The sequence below is a fragment of the Thalassophryne amazonica genome, chromosome 21, assembly GCF_902500255.1.
Source record: "Thalassophryne amazonica chromosome 21, fThaAma1.1, whole genome shotgun sequence".
Taxonomy (NCBI): Eukaryota; Metazoa; Chordata; class Actinopteri; order Batrachoidiformes; family Batrachoididae; genus Thalassophryne; species Thalassophryne amazonica.
In genome coordinates, this window is record NC_047123.1 from 5,059,654 (window position 1) to 5,086,771 (window position 27,118).

Here is a 27,118-nt window from a genome sequence, read left to right on the forward strand (position 1 = left end):
GCCATATTTTGTTATATTTGTCAGAACCTGAACCCTGACACTGACCCCTGGAGTGATCCTGGATTACGATCAGCCTTTCCAGTGGTCAGGCTGTGGAATGCAGTTTGGACGGTAACCTAAGCCAGAACAAACTTGGAGGCTAAAAATATGCTGTGTGAGTAACTCCAGGGCAGGAGAGGGTCTCTGGGACAAGGCAGGCCGAGGTTAGAGCACAATAACAAACAGCTGGGTTAAAGGGACGGAGGAACAACTAGACTCAAACACGTCCAAACGCTGAGATATCTACCTGACGATGATAGAAACGAGTGACTAGAGAGCTCGAATATTCCTTGCTGTGACTGTTAGACGTTTCTGTCTTTTGTTGTCCATATTCTCTGCTGGAAATGATGAACTTTAATCTGAGTGTCAAGCCGCCAGCAGCAGGGAGTTCTGGGTCTGGAGCGGGAAGTGGTGCCGTCATGGAGGACCTGGAGAAACAGCTCATCTGCCCGGTGTGCCAGGAGATGTTCTCCAAACCCGTGGTCATCCTGCCGTGCCAACACAATCTCTGCCGCAAGTGTGCCAACGACATCTTCCAGGTTGGTTCATGTTTTTTTGGAACTTTTATTTATTTATTTTATTTAATTTTATTTTTTGCACAAGCAAATTTCAAACAATTCTTAGTGTTTGAATTCAGTTAGATATATATATATTTTTTTATCTGCCTTTTGTGCACCATGTGATCTCCACCTGAAGGTTTGAGTTGTGGATTTTTTTTTTTTTTTTAAGGTCGTTTGTAGTCTTGTGTTGGATGAATCAGTGACCAGCTTCAAAAATCTAAATGTTTCTAAAATTTCTCAAAGCTTTCAATTCCTGCATGATAAATTTATATGACCATTATGTTCAATGCTGGTTTCTTTTTAAACTACAAATATTACAACCCTAAATCAGAAAATGCTGGGACGATATGGAAAAAGTGCAAATAAAAAAGTGATCCTTACATTTACTTTGTCTTAAATTTCTTTGCAATCAATCAATCAATCAATTTTTTTATATAGCGCCAAATCACAACAAACAGTTGCCCCAAGGCGCTTTATATTGTAAGGCAAGGCCATACAATAATTATGTAAAACCCCAACGGTCAAAATGACCCCCTGTGAGCAAGCACTTGGCTACAGTGGGAAGGAAAAACTCCCTTTTAACAGGAAGAAACCTCCAGCAGAACCAGGCTCAGGGAGGGGCAGTCTTCTGCTGGGACTGGTTGGGGCTGAGGGAGAGAACCAGGAAAAAGACATGCTTTGGAGGGGAGCAGAGATCGATCACTAATGATTAAATGCAGAGTGGTGCATACAGAGCAAAAAGAGAAAGAAACAGTGCATCATGGGAACCCCCCAGCAGTCTACGTCTATAGCAGCATAACTAAGGGATGGTTCAGGGTCACCTGATCCAGCCCTAACTATAAGCTTTAGCAAAAAGGAAAGTTTTAAGCCTAATCTTAAAAGTAGAGAGGGTGTCTGTCTCCCTGATCCGAATTGGGAGCTGGTTCCACAGGAGAGGAGCCTGAAAGCTGAAGGCTCTGCCTCCCATTCTACTCTTACAAACCCTAGGAACTACAAGTAAGCCTGCAGTCTGAGAGCGAAGCGCTCTATTGGGGTGATATGGTACTACGAGGTCCCTAAGATAAGATGGGACCTGATTATTCAAAACCTTATAAGTAAGAAGAAGAATTTAAATTCTATTCTAGAATTAACAGGAAGCCAATGAAGAGAGGCCAATATGGGTGAGATATGCTCTCTCCTTCTAGTCCCTGTCAGTACTCTAGCTGCAGCATTTTGAATTAACTGAAGGCTTTTTAGGGAACTTTTAGGACAACCTGATAATAATGAATTACAATAGTCCAGCCTAGAGGAAATAAATGCATGAATTAGTTTTTCAGCATCACTCTGAGACAAGACCTTTCTGATTTTAGAGATATTGCGTAAATGCAAAAAAGCAGTCCTACATATTTGTTTAATATGCGCTTTGAATGACATATCCTGATCAAAAATGACTCCAGATTCTCACAAGTATTACTAGAGGTCAGGGTAATGCCATCCAGAGTAAGGATCTGGTTAGACACCATGTTTCTAAGATTTGTGGGGCCAAGTACAATAACTTCAGTTTTATCTGAGTTTAAAAGCAGGAAATTAGAGGTCATCCATGTCTTTATGTCTGTAAGACAATCCTGCAGTTTAGCTAATTGGTGTGTGTCCTGTTGCTTCATGGATAGATAAAGCTGGGTATCATCTGCGTAACAATGAAAATTTAAGCAATACCGTCTAATAATACTGCCTAAGGGAAGCATGTATAAAGTGAATAAAATTGGTCCTAGCACAGAACCTTGTGGAACTCCATAATTAACTTTAGTCTGTGAAGAAGATTTCCCATTTACATGAACAAATTGTAATCTATTAGACAAATATGATTCAAACCACCGCAGCGCAGTGCCTTTAATACCTATGGCATGCTCTAATCTCTGTAATAAAATTTTATGGTCAACAGTATCAAAAGCAGCACTGAGGTCCAACAGAACAAGCACAGAGATGAGTCCACTGTCCGAGGCCATAAGAAGATCATTTGTAACCTCCACTAATGCTGTTTCTGTACTATGATGAATTCTAAAACCTGACTGAAACTCTTCAAATAGACCATTCCTCTGCAGATGATCAGTTAGCTGTTTTACAACTACCCTTTCAAGAATTTTTGAGAGAAAAGGAAGGTTGGAGATTGGCCTATAATTAGCTAAGATAGCTGGGTCAAGTGATGGCTTTTTAAGTAATGGTTTAATTACTGCCACCTTAAAAGCCTGTGGTACATAGCCAACTAACAAAGATAGATTGATCATATTTAAGATCGAAGCATTAAACAATGGTAGGGCTTCCTTGAGCAGCCTGGTAGGAATGGGGTCTAATAAACATGTTGATGGTTTGGATGAAGTAACTAATGAAAATAACTGACAGAACAATCGGAGAGAAAGAGTCTAACCAAATACCGGCATCACTGAAAGCAGCCAAAGATAACGATATGTCTTTGGGATGGTTATGAGTAATTTTTTCTCTAATAGTTAAAATTTAGTTAGCAAAGAAAGTCATGAAGTCATTACTAGTTAAAGTTAATGGAATACTCAGCTCAATAGAGCTCTGACTCTTTGTCAGCCTGGCTACAGTGCTGAAAAGAAACCTGGGGTTGTTCTTATTTTCTTCAATTAGTGATGAGTAGAAAGATGTCCTAGCTTTACGGAGGGCTTTTTTATAGAGCAACAGACTCTTTTTCCAGGCTAAGTGAAGATCTTCTAAATTAGTCAGACGCCATTTCCTCTCCAACTTACGGGTTATCTGCTTTAAGCTACGAGTTTGTGAGTTATACCATGGAGTCAGGCACTTCTGATTTAAAGCTCTCTTTTTCAGAGGAGCTACAGCATCCAAAGTTGTCTTCAATGAGGATGTAAAAGTATTGACGAGATACTCTATCTCCCTTACAGAGTTTAAGTAGCTACTCTGCACTGTGTTGGTATATGGCATTAGAGAACATAAAGAAGGAATCATATCCTTAAACCTAGTTACAGCGCTTTCTGAAAGACTTCTAGTGTAATGAAACTTATTCCCCACTGCTGGGTAGTCCATCAGAGTAAATGTAAATGTTATTAAGAAATGATCAGACAGAAGGGAGTTTTCAGGGAATACTGTTAAGTCTTCTATTTCCATACCATAAGTCAGAACAAGATCTAAGATATGATTAAAGTGGTGGGTGGACTCATTTACTTTTTGAGCAAAGCCAATAGAGTCTAATAATAGATTAAATGCAGTGTTGAGGCTGTCATTCTCAGCATCTGTGTGGATGTTAAAATCGCCCACTATAATTATCTTATCTGAGCTAAGCACTAAGTCAGACAAAAGGTCTGAAAATTCACAGAGAAACTCACAGTACGACCAGGTGGACGATAGATAATAACAAATAAAACTGGTTTTTGGACTTCCAATTTGGATGGACAAGACTAAGAGACAAGCTTTCAAATGAATTAAAGCTCTGTCTGGGTTTTTGATTATTAATAAGCTGGAATGGAAGATTGCTGCTAATCCTCCGCCCCGGCCCGTGCTACGAGCATTCTGACAGTTAGTGTGACTCGGGGGTGTTGACTCATTTAAACTAACATATTCATCCTGCTGTAACCAGGTTTCTGTTAGGCAGAATAAATCAATATGTTGATCAATTATTATATCATTTACCAACAGGGACTTAGAAGAGAGAGACCTAATGTTTAATAGACCACATTTAACTGTTTTAGTCTGTGGTGCAGTTGAAGGTGCTATATTATTTTTTCTTTTTGAATTTTTATGCTTAAATAGATTTTTGCTGGTTATTGGTGGTCTGGGAGCAGGCACCGTCTCTACGGGGATGGGGTAATGAGGGGATGGCAGGGGGAGAGAAGCTGCAGAGAGGTGTGTAAGACTACAACTCTGCTTCCTGATCCCAACCCTGGATAGTCACGGTTTGGAGGATTTAAGAAAATTGGCCAGATTTCTAGAAATGAGAGCTGCTCCATCCAAAGTGGGATCGATGCCGTCTCTCCTAACAAGACCAGGTTTTCCCCAGAAGCTTTGCCAATTATCTATGAAGCCCACCTCATTTTTTGGACACCACTCAGACAGCCAGCAATTCAAGGAGAACATGTGGCTAAACATGTCACTCCCGGTCCGATTGGGGAGGGGCCCAGAGAAAACTACAGAGTCCGACATTGCAGACGATATAAACCCAAAATGTTTCATGTTTTGTTTGGTCAACATCTTTTTGTTTTTTAATTTACATCCATTCCTGCATTTAAGGCCTGCAACACATTCAAATAAAAGTTGGGACAATTTATTCTAAATATAAGCATTAAATCCTCACTTTTATAACCAGTTTTCTTGAGATGAACACATGAACATTTCCAAGTCGCTCAGTATGTATTGAACTTCATTTGTAATCAGTGATTAAGAAATGCAAACTGTGTGGTATATGAGTCAAGAAGGCACTTCTCAAAAACCATGCTGTAAGGAGACAAGTGAGGGAAGCCTCCAAGACACCCAGGCTGTTCTGAAGGAGTTAAAAGTTTTTGTGGTTGGAGAAACTTAGTGCAACTTTTGTTTGTTGCATCACCAGTTAAACAGTGTACGTTTAAACCCCTCAAATTAAATCTGAAAGTCGACACTACAAACACATTTTGATTCTTCCATTTCAGCATTTTTGTCCTGTACAGAAGCAAATATAGTCAATGTCGCTTCTATAGGTCAGAGGTCAGGTTACTATGACACACAACGTTTGACAGACTGACAGACTTTTGTATCTGTTGAAGATAAAGATGAAATTAATAGTCTCTGTTCCTCCTCTGCGCCCTTTTGTAGACGGCTAACCCTCTTTGGCAGTCTCGCAGCTTGTCCAGCTGCTTCCGCTGTCCTTCATGTCGCCAGGAGGTGGTGCTGGACCGCCACGGGGTTTACGGCTTGCAGAGGAACCTGCTGGTGGAGAACATCTTAGACATCTACAAGCAACAGGAGGCCTCCAGGTGGGTCGACGTGGACTCAGAAGTCAATTAAATTCATATGTATATGTAGGAACATGCAATCCAGATAATCCTATTAGCTCGGCTAGGAACCCACGAGAAGACACAAGTCAGTCTTCACTTAATTTCTGAGGCAGGTCAATATCACTTTTAACCAGCTCCACAAAGAGGGTAGTATTTTATTGTGCAGGGTTACCCCAAAACTAACAGATCTTTTAATAAGCTTAATGGGGGAGTGTGGGATGGGCCAAAGAAAAACCCATTAGATTTTGATGTGGCTCTGGATCAGAGGTCGGCCCGTGATAATCTTGATCTCCATCCTTTCCGCTGGAAATGTCAAAGCTCACAATCAGTTCAGTGATTGGGATCAAAGATGAGTAATTAGGATGACACGTGGATGAAGGCACTCGTTTGAGGGGCCTTCTCATTATGATCCAAGTATAGTGAAGCAGCACTAATTTGGTTAGACACCTAAAAGCAACACCAGTGGGTAATCAAGGAGGTAATGTGCTTCACTGAGTGCTCTGTAGTTACACCTGATACAGCATATAGTACTGTATAACACTGTATTATTTGTTTGACGTAGGTAAGCTCCAGCACTGCGTGTAGTTGCAATAAACAGTGGCTGCCAATAGAGGGCACTGTTGTATTCAGTTTCTGGCTGCAGCTCTTCTCTGAACTATGCAGGATTCTTTTTCATTTCAAACAATTATTTTAGTGGTAGAACTTTACAGTTGTCAATACTTACTACTGTGTAGTTACTGTTAAAGACTAGATTTAAAAAATAATAATCTAATGGAATAATCTAATGAAAGGATGTTGAATAATAAGCTAACAATATTTAGCTGTGAAAGGGACACAACAAATGGACTTTGCATAATGTGATCCCTTTAAATGCCACTGACACTTAACCATGCTCACCGTACTCTATAAGGCAGGGCAGCGTGGTGTCCAATTGGTTCATCGTTCAACACCACCCATATCCATTCTTCATGCAATGTGGAGTTGCATCAGGAAGGGCATCCTGTGTAAAACATGTGCCAAACCAACATATAGATCCATATCAGATGATCAGAAAAGCTGAAAGAACTTACCAGTGTGGTCTCTTTCACTTTCACTTTGCAGACCAGGTAGCTCAGAAGAAAGAGTTGCAGTGCTGCAGTTCAGTTCCTGCTCACGCCACCGTGGTCATATTGTAACAGTGGTTGGGCAAAAGCACCCCACTGCAGAGAACCACAGAAAGGCAGAAATACTGGGAACCTTCTGCACTGAAACCAAGCGCAGAAGGTTCCCAGTTCAAACCCCACCCCTGCCACATTTCTCCATGTAATGTGGAGTTGCATCAGGAAAGGCATTCAGTATAAAACCTGTGACAAATCATACAGATCCACTTTGGATTTGCTGAGGCAACTCCAAGTGAAAACAAGAGAGCAGCTGAAGGGACTCGCTTAATTTTTTTGCTGCTCCTGTAACTTATATTGAAAGTGACCAGTGGTGGGCACACTTCCGATAACAGATAATTAACAAAGATAATGTTTTCATTATCGGATTATCTTTTTAGATAACTTTAAAAACCATTATCGGACTAATTATCTTCCGATAAACGTAGTAAACCAAGCTGAACAGCAGCAAACATTTTTAAAATTTAAAATCAGTTGAGACCTACCTGTTAAAAGTTTCCTAAGAGATGTATATTTCTGTCTTCTGCAGGCAAAGGAGAAGTGGTCAGAAAAAAAATAATTTTCTTTAACACCATACTGATACCATCACCTAAGTCATCCAGAGGCGTACATTTTTAACTTATGGTTCAAATTTTAACCAAACTAATTTTGGACAAGTTATTTAAAATTACTGTCATGTCTGAAGTTTTATAAAGTGAAAATATCAGATATATGTTTTAGTTTTAAAGTAATGTGCAAATTTTTAAGGTTTTGTGAGCACATGCTGTGCCCAGCAGTGCATTATGGGTAGGACAGGGTAATCTCAGTACGTTCACGACAGGACAGATGCATTTCAGGCGCTCCACGGACAGCAGCATTAAACTTTAGTGCCTAAAACTCTCGTGAATATATTCTCTGGGTTTATAGACGTTATTGTATTTGCGTTTGTTAAATTTCACACTTCTTAAATGTAGCAGACACGGATTATCTGGAATTTTGTTTTGGCAAGTTTTCAAAGCCTATACTGCCATCTACTGGCCAGTAGTGTTCATGGCAGTATTCACCCTAAGTACTAAGCGTCTGGGCACCAGTAGATGGCAGTGTTCTATTTATTTTGACCCCGGTTATATCAGATGGTTGTCAAATCAACTTTTGGCTTTGCAAATGGCTTTTTTTTTTTTACAAATTAAGTTTAAAAACAAAACAACAACAACAAAAAAAACATTACAAGACAGCTCTGCGGTTGCACAGTGCGAGCAGTTGGATGCTTGTAGCTCTTCAGCAGCAGGATACAGAGTAATATCAAACAGGTTTGATTTTCATTTGACCATACGATCGGTGATCAGGAGGTGGTCTTCAGATGTTAAACGCAGCTTGTTACTCCATGTACACTACACAATGCAGGACGCGCGATCAACCTGAAACTTGGTCCAAAAAATTCTTGCACAAATGAAAAATCTGAAAAAGGGCCAAAACTCGCACAGTGTAAAGCCAGCATTTATGTGTCAAGACAATATTGAGTGCACGTTTTACAACATCATAAAACGTGCGCACATCATAAAACGTGTGCACGGCACTAATAAAACGTGCGCACATTCTCTCCACATGCAAAACATTTTGCAATGACACTTCCAGGGCTCCATAAAAATGCCTGTTTTTACAAATAAAAAATTGAATATTTTACAAAAGCACATTTATCTGTAAACACCAACACACAACACACGTCACATTAACGTGTTGGTTTACATAATGAATGACTGAACCAATCAGTGTTTAGCAGAGGCACTTTTACCCAGAATCTTTTGCGATCTGCCTGTGTTTGTTACAAAACCTCAGAATTAGTGCATTATTCAACATTAAAAGATATGTTATATTTTAACTTTGTACAAATGACAGAATTGACATTAATGGAGTTATTCTATCAGTATTCACACAAAACCATAAGTCAGCATGCCTTTATTTTTCAGGCCCTCCGCCTGACTGGAGTATTGTGATTGGTAGAGAGTTGGCTTTGTGGCTGCTCTCAGGGTGCTTCTGTGCTCTAGCCGTGTAGCTTCCAGCAGGGGCAGCATGTTCAAACATAGAAGTACTGGCTCATTGTTTGGGTCTTTTGTTGCTTTGATACTTCCAAAAGCGATTGTGGTGTTAAAACTCAAATTCATCTTGTTAGTAGTTGCAAATGTACCAGAGACAATACTGGAATTTATCGGTTATCTGTAACTTCCGATACATTTTTGGGTGGTTTATCGGTTTATCTTTATCAAAGATAACTTTTCAGTTATCTGATTATCTGTTATCGAGGTTAATTTTTTGGTTATCTGTGCCCACCACTGAAAGTGACCTATATATGAAAAAAAAATACTAAGACAAGTAAAAAGAAATAAAAGTTAAAAAAAGGGATTTATAATCCAGGAAATGTGGTAAACGTCTGATCCCCTGAAATTAACATAATCTTAACCTCAAGAAATAAAGCTCCTAAGGTGGAGGGGTGAGTTTTGTCCTCGCAGGTGATGGTGGGAAAAGTTTTGTATCCCCACAAATATAACCGAACTCCTCACACACAAACAGTGTGATCCATTTTCAATCCAAAACCACAATCAGTCATGCTATTGGTCTGCAGAACCCATCAGGTAACCATCAGCAGGACCAGATCATTGTGACTAAACATTTGTCAGCTCGACCATCTTTTGTTTCTTTTCCCACTCGTTCTGAAAACTCGTTCTTTTACAATATTCCGTGCTGTCGATATGTTTGAAGAGACATTGATGTCATTGATACGTGTCTGTCTCCACTCCTGACCTACTTTGAAATATAGAACTGTTATAACTTCAGCAGCATCTTCAGAATAAAGATCTGTATTAATCTGTCCTGTTGTGATTACTGGTTAAACTATAATTCATCAAAAGCGTCCTGTCTGCTCATCTCCTGATTACTCTTTTGGCTTTTTAATAACTTATTGCTGTGGTGCAGAGCCGTGACGTCAGTGTGCCTTGAACACATGATTTTGGAGACGGTGTCCTTGGGAGCAGAAATCCTGTGTGACCAAATCTTACATGCAGCTGTTAAATAGCCAGTTCCACGTGAAGGAAAAGAAGCCAAAGTATCACGAGATATGAACAATCCTGTTTAAACTTTGTGTGCTGCAGGCTCATAAAGATGAAACCGGAGCAGCAGCAGCTAATGTGTGAGGATCACGAAGATGAGAAAATCAACATCTACTGCCTCTCCTGCCAGACGCCCACCTGCTCCATGTGCAAGGTTTTCGGTCAACACAAAGACTGTGAGGTCGCCCCGCTCAGCAGCGTCTACGCCAGTCAGAGGGTACAGAACAGCACCCCTTAGAGGTCAAATGGAACAACCTGTCAGAATTATTATTCAGACAGAAAGGTGTCGATTAACAAAGGCATTTATCACATTAACCATTTAGGAATTACAGGAATTAATTCACCTTTTCACAGCCCATTATGAATTGGACTAAGGAAAAACAAGGATTATTCTACATACACTTTTAAAACCAGTTTTCTTTAGACAAGATGGGAAGAATACATGAACTTTTCCACGTCACAAAATAAGTCTTGGACTTCATTTCCATCTGTCAGTAAGAAATGCAAACAGTATGGCAAATCTGTCTGAAATACTGAGCGACTGTGTAGGAAGGAGACTAGTGAGGGAAGCCACCAAGACACCCCCGACAGCCCAGAAGGATTTACAGGCTTCTGTGGCCGTGACTGGAAAAACTGCATCGTGCAACTTCATTTATTTATTTAAAACAGCACCATGGTAGAGTGTAATTTTCTTTTAAAGATGTAAAATTTCAGCAGCAGTTTGCTAGAAGGGAGACTTGAGACTAGATTTGATGTGGGGAGGTGATGGTCTAGTGGTTAAGCGTTGGGCTTCAGCCCAGAGGATCCTCGGTTCAAATCCCAGCCTGACTGGAAAATCATTAAAGGCCCTTGGGCAAGGTGTGTAGTGAGCGCTTTGCATGGCAGCACCCTGACATCGGGGTGAATGTGAGGCATAATTGTAAAGCACTTTGAGCGTCTGATGCAGATGGAAAAGTGCAATATAAATGCAGCCCATTTATATAGTATGTTTTCTTGCGCGAACATCCTGGACGTCTTGTTGAGATCAGATTTTATCAGGAATATTAGAACTGAGGTGGCAGCTGTTAGAGAAACAGATCAAATCTATTATGTGTATTTAAATGTCAAAAGTTTGACATTTAGTGTGTGTGTGTGTGTGTGTGTGTGTGTGTGAGACTTGCTTATGATCAGGGATAGATTACTACACCAGATATCTTGGGTTTGAGTCATATAAACAATACACATAAGACAAAATAACAATTAAGAGAAGATAACTAATACTAAAAATTGCTCTCAGAATACTGCCTGTTGCATGACGGGAAGTGATGCACCTCACGTCACCGTAATTTTGTTTCATGCAGAATGTGCAAGGAGCCTTAGGGTGGCATTAAAAGAAATACTTTGCCTTATTTCATTCATTTGTTAATTTTCTGCTGCTTGTCTGGGTCTTCAGTGGCAGCAGACTAATCAGCTCCTCCCACACTCACATTCTCAAATACTTCCAAGGGGATTCTGAAGGCTTCCCAAGGCATCTGGCTAAGTATAATCCCTCCAGCATGTTCTGGGTAATTCCTAGGTCCTCCTCCTATATGAATGTGCCTGGAAGACCTCCCTATGTAGACAGTCAGGGGGCAGCCTCATCAGATGTTAGAACCACTTCAGCTGGCTCCTTTCAATGTGAAGAAGCAGCAGCTCTACTCAGTCACTCCTGGATAATCGAGCTTCTCACCCTGTCCAGGAGTGTAAACCCAGACAGAGGAATCTAATTTCTCCCACTTGAATCCACAATCTTATTATACTTATCCACAACCACATGCAGCAGCTTACCCCATTTGTGAATAAGACCCCAAAATACTTCAACTCCTCCACTTGGAGCAATAACTCTCCCCTGACCCAAAGGGACAGTCCACCCTTTTCTAACAGAGGACCATCATCTGAGATTTGGAGGTGCTGATCTTCATTCCAGTTGCTTCACATTCTGCCTCAAACCTGGTCAGTGTGCAACAGAGACCAACAGAACCACATCATCCGCAAAAAGCAGAGATGTAATTCTGAGGTCCCCAAACTGGATGCCCTCTAGTCCCTGACTGCACCTTTAAATTCTGGTTTGGGACAAGATGGAGATCAACATCCACTAGAAAGTAACCACTCATTTGACACAGTCATTCCAGCGGTGCCCAAAGATTTTCTGGGCAGACCGAAGATGTCCCGTTGTGCACATATATTGAATTTCATTTAAATTAATCATTAAAAAATGTTAAGCGTTTGATTAAAAATATCTTCCAGGCTGTACTCAAAAACCGAGTGTACATGTAGCAGACTAGTGAGGGAAGCCACCAAGGACCCTGAAGGACTAGTAAGCTTCAGTGTGATGTGATTGGAGCACTGTGCTGAGCTGTGACGGCTCCAAAGCAGAGTGAAAAAAATACATCTAAAAGAAATCATTCCTGGTAAATATTTTGGAAAAAAGGTTTTAAAAAGTCACTACTAACAGTTGTTGGTTCTGAGGATCATGTCCCATCAACATTCCACCACAGTCCATCTGTTCATTTTTGTAACATTTTGTCGGTGGCTCAATGTGTCACATGGTCTTGAACCCTCCTCGGTGTAACTGGATTAGTCCAGACAACATGGTAAATGCACGCGGACAAAGACATCTAAACTGGACGGTAAAGGCTGCTCGCAGTCTTAACCAAAGCGCTGTTTGCATGTCAGTACTGTGCACTTAAATCACATGAAACCATTTTCCCCTCAGCTGAGCACGCTCGCACACAGACAGCGTGCACATTTTGTCATGCAGATGGCAGAAACGGTGTCCGTCATCTTATTGAGCAGTTGGCATTGTTGACATTTCAGTCCTCTCTCCATCTCTGACTCCGTCTCTGAATCACTCATCTGAAATGTAGATGAGTGAGCATCTTGCTGATCCTCCTGATTTATGCTGAAGTTGTTGGACGAGCAAAAAGCTGCCGATGGCGTTTGCTCTTCTCGTTGCATAAATAGAGGTGTGAAAGTTTAACAATGGAAACGTTATGTGGCACTAAAACCGTACAGTAGACTAAACAAATAAATTATGGTGATGTCATTATAGTCCACAGACGTGACACGTCACATGGCGGTGACTCACAGTGCTGATGAGGCGACAACAAAGCATTTAGGGAGCACAAACTTTCACAAGGACTATGATTCATTTCTAGTTATTTGGGATCATTTGGTCTTGACTGGTTTTAAATGTGTTAATTCCACAGAAATGATCAGGAAGCAGAATCTGACTTTCTCAGTGAGTTCTGGTGGTCCTCAGGGGTATGTTCTGGCTCCTACACAGTTCAGTGCTTGCTTTGAATGGGTGTTTGGTTAGTTAGAAAAAGATTCAGGCTTTTAATGACTTTCTGGGCTCAGCCATCAGATGTGTATGTGGTGAAAGTGTTGAGTTTGTAGAGACATTTACTTATCTCGAGTCATGAGGTTAATGGTTAGATGTGTTTGGTGATTCCAATGTCTTTGCAGGAGAATGAAAGTCCAAGTCTTCAGGGTCCTGGTGCTGCCTGTCTTACTGGCTGGTTGTGACACCTGGATGCTAACCCGTGACTGAAGGTCACAACTGGTTGCTCTTGGTACTAGGTCTCGTTAGGGCATCTTTGGGTACCAAAGGAATGAGTTTGTGTCTAATGAGCAGTTACTTTGGGACAGTCAGATGAGGAGTATCCCTTGCATTGTGAGGGAACATTAGCTATGATGTTTTGGCCGTTTCTTTGGTCATGATTAGCACAGAGGTTCCTCAGTGTTGAGGACATGCCCACGTTTCACCTTTCTGCTGTGGTTACTTTTGCGGTGTGTGGATGAACCAGTTGTATGTCTGGGTGGGTCTGTAGCTACGGCAACGTGTGGCACATCCTCCCAGACTTGACCTGAATTCCACAGATAAATTGTTTTAAAGTCCTTTTAAGCATTTTCATATGTGTTATAAATTTGAACAGGTATTAAAACTCTGCACCAGGACTTCAATTTCTTAAACTGCCGTTTAGTTAGATGAAACGGGTCACTAGTTGCACGGGACTGACGACCATCACTTTGTCGGTCAGCAGGGTACCAGCAGAAACTGTGCTACTGTTGTGTGAGAGAGGAGACTGGTAAGGTGTGTCCCCAGGGTCTCAGTGTGCAGGTGAGAGGCGGAACTTTGAATGTTGGCACTATGATCTGTAAAGGGAGAGACCAATCAAAGCCAACTTTCCAACTTTTCAGGGCTCTGAGATCAACTTCTTACAGACATTTGAGAATTGTAACTGATTTTTCTCTTTTAAATCTCATATTCAGCAACCGGTGGGGAAAAAAAAAATTGAATTTGAAGTTCAGTTTTTAATTTGTTTCCTACATAGTAGGAACAAACAATAGACTTAATAATGACAGAAATCATTGGTGGTTAAGTGAAAAAAACCCTATTTTGGTGGCCATCTTGGGTGCCATCTTGGATAACTGGCTTGAGGCCAGTTTTTATTTTTGGGAACATCCTGATCTAAGGGGGGTGCAAAGGTAGTGGTCGTAGGTCCCCGAGTATTGTAGACATGCAGGCATCTTCACAAAGATAACGCCCTAAATCCAGTCGACTGTAGAGCACTCAGATTCATTATGAATCTTACAGCCTTTCCCTGGGGAGGCAATGGCTTGGAGGTTAGAGAGGTGGACCTGTGATCAGAGGATCTGTGGTTTGATACCCTACATCAGTAAGGACCCTTTTGAAAGGACCTTGATTCTTTGGTTGCTCCCGGTGTGCAGTTGAGGGCCGTGCATGGCAGCACGTTGGCATCAGTGTGAGTTTAATGGCTGAATGTGAGGCCTCATTATGAAACACTTTGACCGTTTGTGTGTAGGTTGAGTTCTCTGCTTTTACCCATCATCAGATGTTTCTTGTGTGACATCTTGGTAATGAGACACCTTTTTATAGGCCATTAGTTGGGACTGAACCAGCTGATATTTATTCATTTGCACCGACATGGGGCAGGATTGTTTTCTAATTACTGAACCAGCTGATATTTATTAATTTGCACTGACATGGGGCAGGATTGCTTTCTAATTACTGATCGGTTTCAGCTGGTGTTTTGGCTTTCAATGTGTTTTTACACCTCCCTTTCTTCAGTTGTTCAGTCTCCCCTGTCATTTCACATTATCACACATATCTTATTTTGTGGTCATCTTTGTTTTGGTTTCTTTGTATGTGTGGATTACTTGAGTTGTTACCAGCATCTGGTGAAAATTTCAGGTCGATAGCAACTTTAGAAATATATTTACTAAAAAAGATGGTGACGTGTTTAATACTTGTTTTATCCGCTGTGTGTGTGTGTGTGTGTGTGTGTGTGTGTGTGTGTGTGTGTGTGTGTGTGTGTGTGTGTGTGTGTGTATGTGTGTGTATGTATGTATGTGTGTGTATGTATGTATGTGTGTGTGTGTGTGTGTGTATGTATGTGTGTGTGTATGTGTGTATGTATGTATGTATGTGTGTGTATATATGTATATATATATGTATGTATATATGTATGTATATGTATATGTATATATGTATATGTATATATGTATATATACACTCAACAAAAATATAAACGCAACACTTTTGGTTTTGCTCCCATTTTGTATGAGATCAATCAATCAATCAATTTTTTTATATAGCGCCAAATCACAACAAACAGTTGCCCCAAGGCACTTTATATTGTAAGGCAAGGCCATACAATAATTATGTAAAACCCCAACGGTCAAAACGACCCCCTATGAGCAAGCACTTGGCTACAGTGGGAAGGAAAAACGCCCTTTTAACAGGAAGAAACCTCCAGCAGAACCAGGCTCAGGGAGGGGCAGTCTTCTGCTGGGACTGGTTGGGGCTGAGGGAGAGAACCAGGAAAAAGACATGCTGTGGAGGGGAGCAGAGATCGATCACTAATGATTAAATGCAGAGTGGTGCATACAGAGCAAAAAGAGAAAGAAACAGTGCATCATGGGAACCCCCCAGCAGTCTACGTCTATAGCAGCATAACTAAGGGATGGTTCAGGGTCACCTGATCCAGCCCTAACTATAAGCTTTAGCAAAAAGGAAAGTTTTAAGCCTAATCTTAAAAGTAGAGAGGGTGTCTGTCTCCCTGATCTGAATTGGGAGCTGGTTCCACAGGAGAGGAGCCTGAAAGCTGAAGGCTCTGCCTCCCATTCTACTCTTACAAACCCTAGGAACTACAAGTAAGCCTGCAGTCTGAGAGCGAAGCGCTCTATTGGGGTGATATGGTACTACGAGGTCCCTAAGATAAGATGGGACCTGATTATTCAAAACCTTATAAGTAAGAAGAAGAATTTTGAGATGAACTCAAAGATCTCAAACTTTTTCCACATATACAATATCACCATTTCCCTCAAATATTGTTCACAAACCAGTCTAAATCTGTGATAGTGAGCACTTCTCCTTTTCTGAGATAATCCATCCCACCTCACAGGTGTGCCATATCAAGATGCTGATTAGACACTATGATTAGTGCACAGGTGTGCCTTAGACTGCCCACAATAAAAGGCCACTCTGAAAGGTGCAGTTTTGTTTTATTGGGGGCGGGGGGGATACCAGTCAGTATCTGGTGTGACCACCATTTGCCTCATGCAGTGCAACACATCTCCTTCGCATAGAGTTGATCAGGTTGTCAATTGTGGCCTGTGGAATGTTGGTCCACTCCTCTTCAATGGCTGTGCGAAGTTGCTGATTATTGGCAGGAACTGGTACACGCTGTCGTATACGCCGGTCCAGAGCATCCCAAACATGCTCAATGGGTGACATGTCCGGTGAGTATGCCGGCCATGCAAGAACTGGGACATTTTCAGCTTCCAAGAATTGTGTACAAATCCTTGCAACATGGGGCCGTGCATTATCCTGCTGCAACATGAGGTGATGTTCTTGGATATATGGCACAACAATGGGCCTCAGGATCTCGTCACGGTATCTCTGTGCATTCAAAATGCCATCAATAAAATGCACCTGTGTTCTTCGTCCATAACAGACGCCTGCCCATACCATAACCCCACCGCCACCATGGGCCACTCGATCCACAACATTGACATCAGAAAACTGCTCACCCACACGACGCCACACACGCTGTCTGCCATCTGCCCTGAACAGTGTGAACCGGGATTCATCCGTGAAGAGAATACCTCTCCAACGTGCCAAACGCCAGCGAATGTGAGCATTTGCCCACTCGAGTCAGTTACGATGACGAACTGGAGTCAGGTCGAGACCCCGATGAGTACGATGAGCATGCAGATAAGCTTCCCTGAGACGGTTTCAGACAGTTTGTGTAGAAATTCTTTGGTTATGCAAACCAATTGTTTCAGCAGCTGTCCGAGTGGCTGGTCTCAGACGATCTTGGAGGTGAACATGCTGGATGTGGAGGTCCTGGGCTGGTGTGGTTACACGTGGTCTGCGGTTGTGAGGCTGGTTGGATGTACTGCCAAATTCTCTGAAACGCCTTTGGAGACGGCTTATGGTAGAGAAATGAACATTCAATACACGAGCAACAGCTCTGGTTGACATTCCTGCTGTCAGCATGCCAATTGCACGCTCCCTCAAATCTTGCGACATCTGTGGCATTGTGCTGTGTGATAAAACTGCACCTTTCAGAGTGTCCTTTTATTGTGGGCAGTCTAAGGCATACCTGTGCACTAATCATGGTGTCTAATCAGCATCTTGATATGGCACACCTGTGAGGTGGGATGGATTATCTCAGCAAAGGAGAATTGCTCACTATCACAGATTTAGACTGGTTTGTGAACAATATTTGAGGGAAATGGTGATATTGTGTATGTGGAAAAAGTTTTAGATCTTTGAGTTCATCTCATACAAAATGGGAGCAAAACCAAAAGTGTTGCGTTTATATTTTTGTTGAGTGTATGTTTCTTAAATCTTTGCAGACGGAACTGAGTGACAGCATTGCAGTTTTGATCGCCAGTAATGATCACATCCAGTCAGTCATCTCGCAGATGGAAGAAATCTGCAGCACCATAGAGGTTTTACACACACACACACACACACACACACACACACACACACACACACACACACACACACACACACACACACACACACACACACACACACACACCCCTTCCCTCTCTCTCCTGACTGTGAAAGAGCTCAACAGTTGTCCAATTACTTTTGGAGCCTTAATGAATGCTGATGCACAAACCCAGACTGGAGATGAGGTTGGACTATTTGCTCATATTCATAATTTGTAATCAATAGGAGGCCAAAATAGAAACTTTGTCCAAGTACATGTGGCCCCACCTGTGTCCCTCTAAATCTGCAGCAGAATTATAATGTTTCACTCCAAGCTGAACATTTTCTCCAAGTTTAATATTGGACACCATTATTCATTCATTTATTCATTTTTTGCCACTTATCTGGGTTGCTGTGGTGGCAGACGAAGCAGCTCATCTCACACTTCCTTATCCATGGCCAAGTCCTTTAATTCTTCTTGGGGGATCCGGAGGCATTCCCAAGACAGCTGGGAAATATAATCCCTCCAGCATATCCTGGGTCTTCCCCAGGGCCTCTTCACAGTTGGACGTACCTAGAAGACTTCCCTAAGCAGACGACCAGGGGGCATCCTCACCAGATGTCCAAACCACCTCAGCTGACTCCTTTCAGATGTGATGAAGCAGCAGCTCTACTCTGAGTCAATCAATCAATCAATCAACTTTTTTCTTATAAAGCGCCAAATCACAACAAACAGTTGCCCCAAGGCGCTCCACATTGCAAGGCAAGGCCATACAATAACCATGAAAAACCCCAACGGTCAAAACGACCCCCTATGAGCAAGCACTTGGCCACAGTGGGAAGGAAAAACTCCCTTTTAACAGGAAGAAACCTCCAGCAGAACCAGGCTCAGGGAGGGGCAGTCTTCTGCTGAGACTGGTTGGGGCTGAGGGAAAGAACCAGGAAAAAGACATGCCGAGAAGGGGGGCAGAGATCGATCACTAATGATTAAATGCAGAGTGATGCATACGGAGCAAAAAAAGAAAGAAACAGTGCATCATGGGAACCCCCCCACAGTCTACGTCTAAAGCAACATAACCAAGGGATGGTCCAGGGTCACCCGATCCAGCCCTAACTATAAGCCTTAGCGAAAAGGAAAGTTTTAAGCCTAATCTTAAAAGTAGAGAGGGTATCTGTCTCCCAGATGGTCGAGCTTCTCACCCTGTCCAGGAGTGTAAATCCAGATCCCTGATAGAGGAGATAGGTTTTTATGGACATAAGGTTTTTCTTGTAATGAGGGACCAGATGTTGTCTGATATTTTAGTCTACCGCCACAGTAGCACCATCACTCATGATCATCTTGACAGAGAAGTGAACACGTGACACATGAACAATCCTACATTTTCACGTGAACAATCCTACATTTTCAGGAAAACGCACAGCGCCAGAGGGAGCAGCTGGTTCACCATCTCAACGAGCTGATGGCTCTGTTAGAGGAGCGCAAGCAGGACCTCATTTGCCTTATTACCAAACAACAAGATGAAAAGCTGCAACACTTTCGATCCCTCATCCATCGGCACAGCGAGCACCTGGAAGCCGCCGTCACGTTGGTCGAGTCGGCCATCCAGAACATGGAAGAGCCACACATGCCTCTGTTCATACAGGTGATTAATACTGACATCAAGTAAAGTCTGCAGGGCGGAGCCTAAAGGTCAGGAGGTCAGGTACTAACAGTTTGCAGCGACACAAACCTACCTTTGATGAAAAAAATAATAATAATAACTGCTGTCAGGATTTACTAAAGAACACCCAAACTAGGAGGACTTTCTCACCAAAAAACTTCAGTCCAACATGAAATCATCAGGTTAATGTCATTGACACTTTCACTTATTTTTCACACTTCAGCACCACGGACAGCGCACAAGATTTCCTCCTGATTGCTGCTAATTATGAAGGTTGTTCTCAAAATCTTCCCAAATGTTTTACAAATGGGGAAAACAGATTTTCAGATTTACTCAATGATATGTGTGTAATTTGGATCCTCAAAAACTTGTTCCAAACTGCACACAAATATGTATAAATTTGCCAAATGCACATATCACAGTCTAAAAACAGAAGGTAATCCAGTCACAGCCATAGAAGCCAAGAAATCCTTCAGAGCTGTTATGGGTGACTTGATGGCTTCCCTCACTAATCCACTTCTTTGAGGCTAGTGACTGTATTTGTGGATCAGGTCAGTGAGGAGGAACTATGCCCAAACAGTGATTCTTGTGAATCATAATTTGTCTGTGTAGAAAGATTTAAGGAGTTTAAAGCTTTAAATATATTAAAAGAACTAAATCAGACACTCTGTCCTCTGTGGTTATTTTTAATTAACTTCAAGTATAATTGACAAGTTCATTAAAAGCGGATTGATGTTGTCAGGAGTGGCGGCTTTAGATATTTTGATCTCAGTGGGTGTGGGTGGGGGCATGATTATTTAGTGGTGAGGTTAGAGAGGTTGTAGTCACTGCGCAAATACCCATTTTAAAGAAAATTTCAAGTGCTCATTGTGTAGGTGTGGTTCATACACACAACATGTCTGTTAATATAACAGGAATAAAATCAGCAGTTGTTGAAATATAATTATCTCTTTGACAGGATACAGAAATATGGAAATTGGAAACAATGAGAAAATTACACAACAAATGTCACAATAAAGGCTGCTTTTCTTTAGTTGGAGTTGGTCTTCCTCTCTCACTCTTCCTATCGGGCTCAGATTTTTCAATTTCACCAGATTTTGGTCTTGGACTGAGCTGTTTGACAAGGAAATGATCCATTTGGAAAAAAAAACACTTTGCATTGTATTTAATCAATCAATCAACTTTTTTCTTATATAGCGCCAGATCACAACAAACAGTTGCCCCAAGGCGCTCCATATTGCAAGGCAAGGCCATACAATAACCATGAAAAACCCCAACGGTCAAAACGACCCCCTATGAGCAAGCACTTGGCCACAGTGGGAAGGAAAAACTCCCTTTTAACAGGAAGAAACCTCCAGCAGAACCAGGCTCAGGGAGGGGCAGTCTTCTGCTGAGACTGGTTGGGGCTGAGGGAAAGAACCAGGAAAAAGACATGCCGATAAGGGGGGCAGAGATCGATCACTAATGATTAAATGCAGAGTGATGCATACGGAGCAAAAAAAGAAAAACAGTGCATCATGGGAACCCCCCCACAGTCTACGTCTAAAGCAACATAACCAAGGGATGGTCCAGGGTCACCCGATCCAGCCCTAACTATAAGCCTTAGCGAAAAGGAAAGTTTTAAGCCTAATCTTAAAAGTAGAGAGGGTATCTGTCTCCCTGATCTGAATTGGGAGCTGGTTCCACAGGAGAGGAGCCTGAAAGCTAAAGGCTCTGCCTCCCATTCTACTCTTACAAACCCTAGGAACTACAAGTAAGCCTGCAGTCTGAGAGCGAAGTGCTCTATTGGGGTGATATGGTACTACGAGGTCCCTAAGATAAGATGGGACCTGATTATTCAAAACCTTATAAGTAAGAAGAAGAATTTTAAATTCTATTCTAGAATTAACAGGAAGCCAACGAAGAGAGGCCAACACGGGTGAGATATGCTCTCTCCTGCTAGTCCCCGTCAGTACTCTAGCTGCAGCATTCTGAACCAACTGAAGGCTTTTTAGGGAACTTTTAGGACAACCTGATAATAATGAATTACAATAGTCCAGCCTAGAGGAAATAAATGCATGAATTAGTTTTTCAGCATCACTCTGAGAGACAAGACCTTTCTGATTTTAGAGATATTGCGTAAATGCAAAAAGGCAGTCCTACATATTTGTTTAATATGCGCTTTGAATGACATATCCTGATCAAAAATAACTCCAAGATTTCTCACAGTATTACTAGAGATCAGGGAAATGCCATCCAGAGTAACGATCTGGTTAGACACCATGCTTCTAAGATTTGTGGGGCCAAGTACAATAACTTCAGTTTTATCTGAGTTTAAAAGCAGGAAATTAGAGGTCATCCATGTCTTTATGTCTGTAAGACAATCCTGCAGTTTAGCTAATTGGTGTGTATCCTCTGGCTTCATGGATAGATAAAGCTGGGTATCATCTGCGTAACAATGAAAATTTAAGCAATACCGTCTAATAATACTGCCCAAGGGAAGCATGTATAAAGTGAATAAAATTGGTCCTAGCACAGAACCTTGTGGAACTCCATAATTAACTTTAGTCTGTGAAGAAGATTCCCCATTTACATGAACAAACTGTAATCTATTAGACAAATATGATTCAAACCACCGCAGCGCAGTGCCTTTAATACCTATGACATGCTCTAATCTCTGTAATAAAATTTTATGGTCAACAGTATCAAAAGCAGCACTGAGGTCCAACAGAACAAGCACAGAGATAAGTCCACTGTCCGAAGCCATAAGAAGATCATTTGTAACCTTCACTAATGCTGTTTCTGTACTATGATGAATTCTAAAACCTGACTGAAACTCTTCAAATAGACCATTCCTCTGCAGGTGATCAGTTAGCTGTTTTACAACTACCCTCTCAAGAATCTTTGAGAGAAAAGGAAGGTTGGAGATTGGCCTATAATTAGCTAAGATAGCTGGGTCAAGTGATGGCTTTTTAAGTAATGGTTTAATTACTGCCACCTTAAAGGCCTGTGGTACATAACCAACTAACAAAGATAGATTGATCATATTTAAGATTGAAGCATTAAATAATGGTAGGACTTCCTTGAGCAGCCTGGCAGGAATGGGGTCTAATAAGCATGTTGATGGTTTGGATGAAGTAACTAATGAAAATAACTCAGACAGAACAATCGGAGAGAAAGAGTCTAACCAAATACCGGCATCACTGAAAGCAGCCAAAGATAACGATACATCTTTGGGATGGTTATGAGTAATTTTTTCTCTAATAGTCAAAATTTTGTTAGCAAAGAAAGTCATGAAGTCATCACTAGTTAAAGTTAATGGAATACTCAGCTCAATAGAGCTCTGACTCTTTGTCAGCCTGGCTACAGTGCTGAAAAGAAACCTAGGGTTGTTCTTATTTTCTTCAATTAGTGATGAGTAGAAAGATGTCCTAGCTTCACGGAGGGCTTTCTTATAGAGCAACAAACTCTTAAATAAAGTATTTAAATACAAATACTTTAGATTTTTGAATTCCAAATACAAATACTTTGTACTTTTTCAAATACAAATACTTTATGTTTTGAGTATTTCAAATACAAATACAAATACTTTCTATGAACTATAAACAACAAATCAACACAAAAACTGATAAACCGGTGACAGTTTATTGTGAAAATAGCATGACCAAATACTGTTGATAAGTAAAGAATTGAATGTTTATCACAAATTCACTATTATAATATAACAGGCAATAATCAAACTATCACAATATATATTCTGTTTCCATCAATGTTGCATCCTTTTGTATCCACCATATCACAAAACAATAATAAAATGTCATGTCTTCTCGTCTCAGCATATTGTATTATTGTATCTCAATCACAATAACGCAGAGCTTATAGTTTTCTGGTGTGTCTCAACATGGTGTCACAGAGATTTCCAAGTTTGAAAAGTATTTGAAAAAGTATTTGTAAAAGTATTTGGAAATACTTGGGATCGGCGATGTATTTGAAATACAAATACTTTGAATTCAAAATCAGAAAATACAAATACTCCAAAAAATGTATTTAAGTATTTTCAAATACAAATACTTTTGTATTTGGCCACATGTCTGTTGCTAGCATACCGAAGGAAACAGAATAACGTGAAAAATTCTATATCTTACTTACGTGGTGCAAACTCACTCAGTTCCTTCCAGTGCACTGCATAGACAATATCTCTGAATATCTCATGGGGGCGCTGTTCCACATAAGCAGTCAGAGAAAGTGAGAAATTAATGCTGAGAACAGCTGTGTTTAAGTGAAAAATGTCACTGTGCTGATGGTGCTAATGACATTTTTGAGGGGACTTCAGCCCCACCGTAGAGCCGCCTCTGACTAACAGGCACACGTTCCCGTCTGCGTTTAGCTCGATTTCAGTGGTGACTGAGAAAACACTGATGTGAAGGAAGCAGGTCAGAAACATCACACCACTCCGGCAGCGGTGTTCTTTTAACACTAAAAACACTTCCAGGATGTTGGACAAATATTTTTTGAGACTGAATCATAGTTTTTTTGTTTTTTTTTCTTTTTCTCTCACACTCACAGAATGCCACAGCCATTCTGGAGAGGTAAGCTATGTGCTATGCACACCGTGTGCAGAGCATACGTGTGATGAAGCTGTTTGTGTGCGGTGCGTCTGAGTGTTTAATGCAGCACTACACTGCAGTGTAGCAAAGACACCAGAGTTGTTCATTGTACGCAGTAAAAAGTGGAGCCCCAAGTATGTCTTTGAATGTAAGATTTTAAACTATTTTTAAAACTCACATATTCTAGTGTTCGTTGTCAATTTCAGACTCATGGCACATAATTCAAATTTTGAGACACCTTTGATCTCAGAGTATCATCTGAGATCCACGTGTGTGGACTTTGCGTTGTGGGGATACATCTTGTTTTTGATGAGGGTCAGGGTTTTGGTTTCTGCATGCTGTGGTTTTGGTCGATATTCTTATCAATGCATCGTCAAACCTGCGTATTTGTGCTGACAGGATGTCAGTAGCAGCCAGAGCCTGTGCTGTGGAGCGTCCTGAGTTTGGGTTTGAGAATTTGAGCCACTTCGCCATCGACACAGATGACGTCGCTGACATACTGAGGAACATCGACTTCTGCTCGGGTGTGTAGCTCACACATGCCACAAACTCTCCTCTTTGATCCCGTTTGTCTGTAAAGGTGTGGATGATGTCATCATCACACTGTGAATAATTTTAATAAGAAACAATTGCTATAAATTTTAACTGTACTGTCAGACTCTGATTGGTTGATTTTGGATGAATTTGCTGGCTTAGATGACGACTCAGTTTCATAAGTATTTGTATTAAATTGCTGAGCAGAAATATCAATAAAAGCAGCTGTAGGCTGAAGCGAATGAGCCGTTTATCTGCCTGTCACGTTAAATAAAAAGGAGCTTCTGCTTGCCCCACCTCCTGGCTGAAAGTAGGAGGAGTAAGAATATAAATAGTCATGCTGCTTCAACCTGTTCAGCGTTACAGCTCTGTGATGCCACTGGGGGCAGCGCTGCACATCAGCAGCAGAAAGTGTCGAAGAAGCCTGGAGGGGAAATGTCCAGTTAGCCAAGCCTTAAGGTTTTGTGTGATATCATATATTATATTCCTTCACTGTGCCTATATGTAGAATTCACCATGAAAGAAAGTCTGAGTGAACGTCACAGAGAAGCTCTGCAGGATTACATCACTTCCGGTTTTTCTTTGGATTTTTTTAAAATTGGTTTAACCAGCTAAAGTGTTTTAAATGTGTTTGTTTAGCTGTTGGGGCTGAAGACAATCCTGAAGAAGATGGACAGGATTCTGAATTTGATGACAGCTCAAGACTTTGAGGTTTTTCAGAGGTAGATGTGGTCGTGAACATACAACCCGCTGCACCCTTCACATGCAGCTTCTTCTCTCTGTGTGTGAATAACTCATTCTTTGATGGAAATATTTGATTATTTGATTACGGAGTTTTGATCTGGATCACCAAGCTTTGCTCCTGACTGCTGATATTTGACCCTGCTTGGTTTTCATTACTAGTCTTTGATCCTGACTGTTGTTTTTGATTGCTGCTTCTGACTCCTGTTGCATGATCCTGAATAGATCTTTATCACCCTCTGTTAATTTTACTTTGATCCTGTAAGCAGGCCCAACAGAATTGTGATTCAAGATCAAAGATCAATGGCAAATTCAAACTCAAAGCATTCAATATCTTGAAACCACAGTTTAAAGGCAACTCTGATTGGTTGATATCATGTTTGGAATAAAACACACCACTGCCTAATGGACATGTTAAATCTAACCCTTTTGAGCCCAGCGTTCCGCTTTATCCCAGTATTTCCCACTGCTTAAATAGCAGCATGCAGCAAGGCACACTCCATATGCATGTGCACCCCATGCGCAAGTTGTTTTTGCATCTGCCATCAAAATAGGGCCATAAAGCTCAAATAACAATGATCAAAGGCAGGGTCCACAGCATGAGCAGGATCAAAGATCAAATCAATTTTATTTATATAGCGCCAAATCACAACAAACAGCCACCCCAAGGCGCTCCACACTGCAAGGCAAAGCCATACAATAATTACGGAAAAACCCCAACGGTCAAAACGACCCCCTGTGAGCAAGCACTTGGCGACAGTGGGAAGGAAAAACTCCCTTTTAACAGGAAGAAACCTCCAGCAGAACCAGGCTCAGGGAGGGGCAGTCTTCTGCTGGGACTGGTTGGGGCTGAGGGAGAGAACCAGGAAAAAGACATGCTGTGGAGGGGAGCAGAGATCAATCACTAATGATTAAATGCAGAGTGGTGCATACAGAGCAAAAAGAGAAAGAAACACTCAGTGCATCATGGGAACCCCCCAGCAGTCTAAGTCTATAGCAGCATAACTAAGGTTCAGGGTGGTTCAGGGTCACCTGATCCAGCCCTAACTATAAGCTTTAGCAAAAAGGAAAGTTTTAAGCCTAATCTTAAAAGTAGAGAGGGTGTCTGTCTCCCTGATCCGAATTGGGAGCTGGTTCCACAGGAGAGGAGCCTGAAAGCTGAAGGCTCTGCCTCCCATTCTACTCTTACAAACCCTAGGAACTACAAGTAAGCCTGTAGTCTGAGAGCGAAGCGCTCTGTTGGGATGATATGGTACTATGAGGTCCCTAAGATAAGATGGGACCTGATTATTCAAAACCTTATAAGTAAGAAGAAGAATTTTAAATTCTATTCTGGAATTAACAGGGAGCCAATGAAGAGAGGCCAATATGGGTGAAATATGCTCTCTCCTTCTAGTCCCTGTCAGCACTCTAGCTGCAGCATTTTGAATTAACTGAAGCACACGGCCTGGATCACAATTTGACTTTTCGGCTTTTGGAGAAGCTACTTGAGCTTCTTCTGGCATTTTTAAATAAAACAAACACAATAGCAATGTCTATAAACCCAGAGAATATATTCAGTTTTAGGGACATTATACAAAGAGTTTGATGCTGTTGTTCATGTGGAGCCTGATCAAAGCATCTCAAATGCATTTCTTCTGTCATGAATGTACTGAGATACCAATAATGCACTGGACACAGCATGTCCACACTAAAACCTTCTAAGTTAGCGCATTACTTTAAAACTAAAACATATATCTAATATTTTCACTTTCTAAAACTTCAGACGTGACGTTAATTTAA

The 27,118-nt window shown here is 41.3% G+C and overlaps 1 protein-coding gene across 2 annotated transcripts; it reads left to right on the top strand.

Annotated features, from left to right (window-relative positions):
- Positions 1 to 25,409, top strand: trim54 (tripartite motif containing 54). 2 transcript variants are annotated; one of them, XM_034162626.1, is made up of 8 exons: positions 1 to 578; positions 5,400 to 5,560; positions 9,864 to 10,038; positions 17,730 to 17,825; positions 19,224 to 19,457; positions 24,021 to 24,043; positions 24,461 to 24,585; positions 25,235 to 25,409. In XM_034162626.1, exons 1-8 carry the CDS (start codon positions 384 to 386, stop codon positions 25,303 to 25,305), a joined length of 1,080 nt encoding a protein of 359 aa, XP_034018517.1. In that variant the 5' UTR covers positions 1 to 383; the 3' UTR covers positions 25,306 to 25,409. The 2 variants fall into 2 exon arrangements, with proteins under 2 accessions (XP_034018517.1, XP_034018518.1); XM_034162627.1 differs by lacking the exon at positions 19,224 to 19,457.
- Positions 25,410 to 27,118: the final 1,709 nt, after the last annotated feature.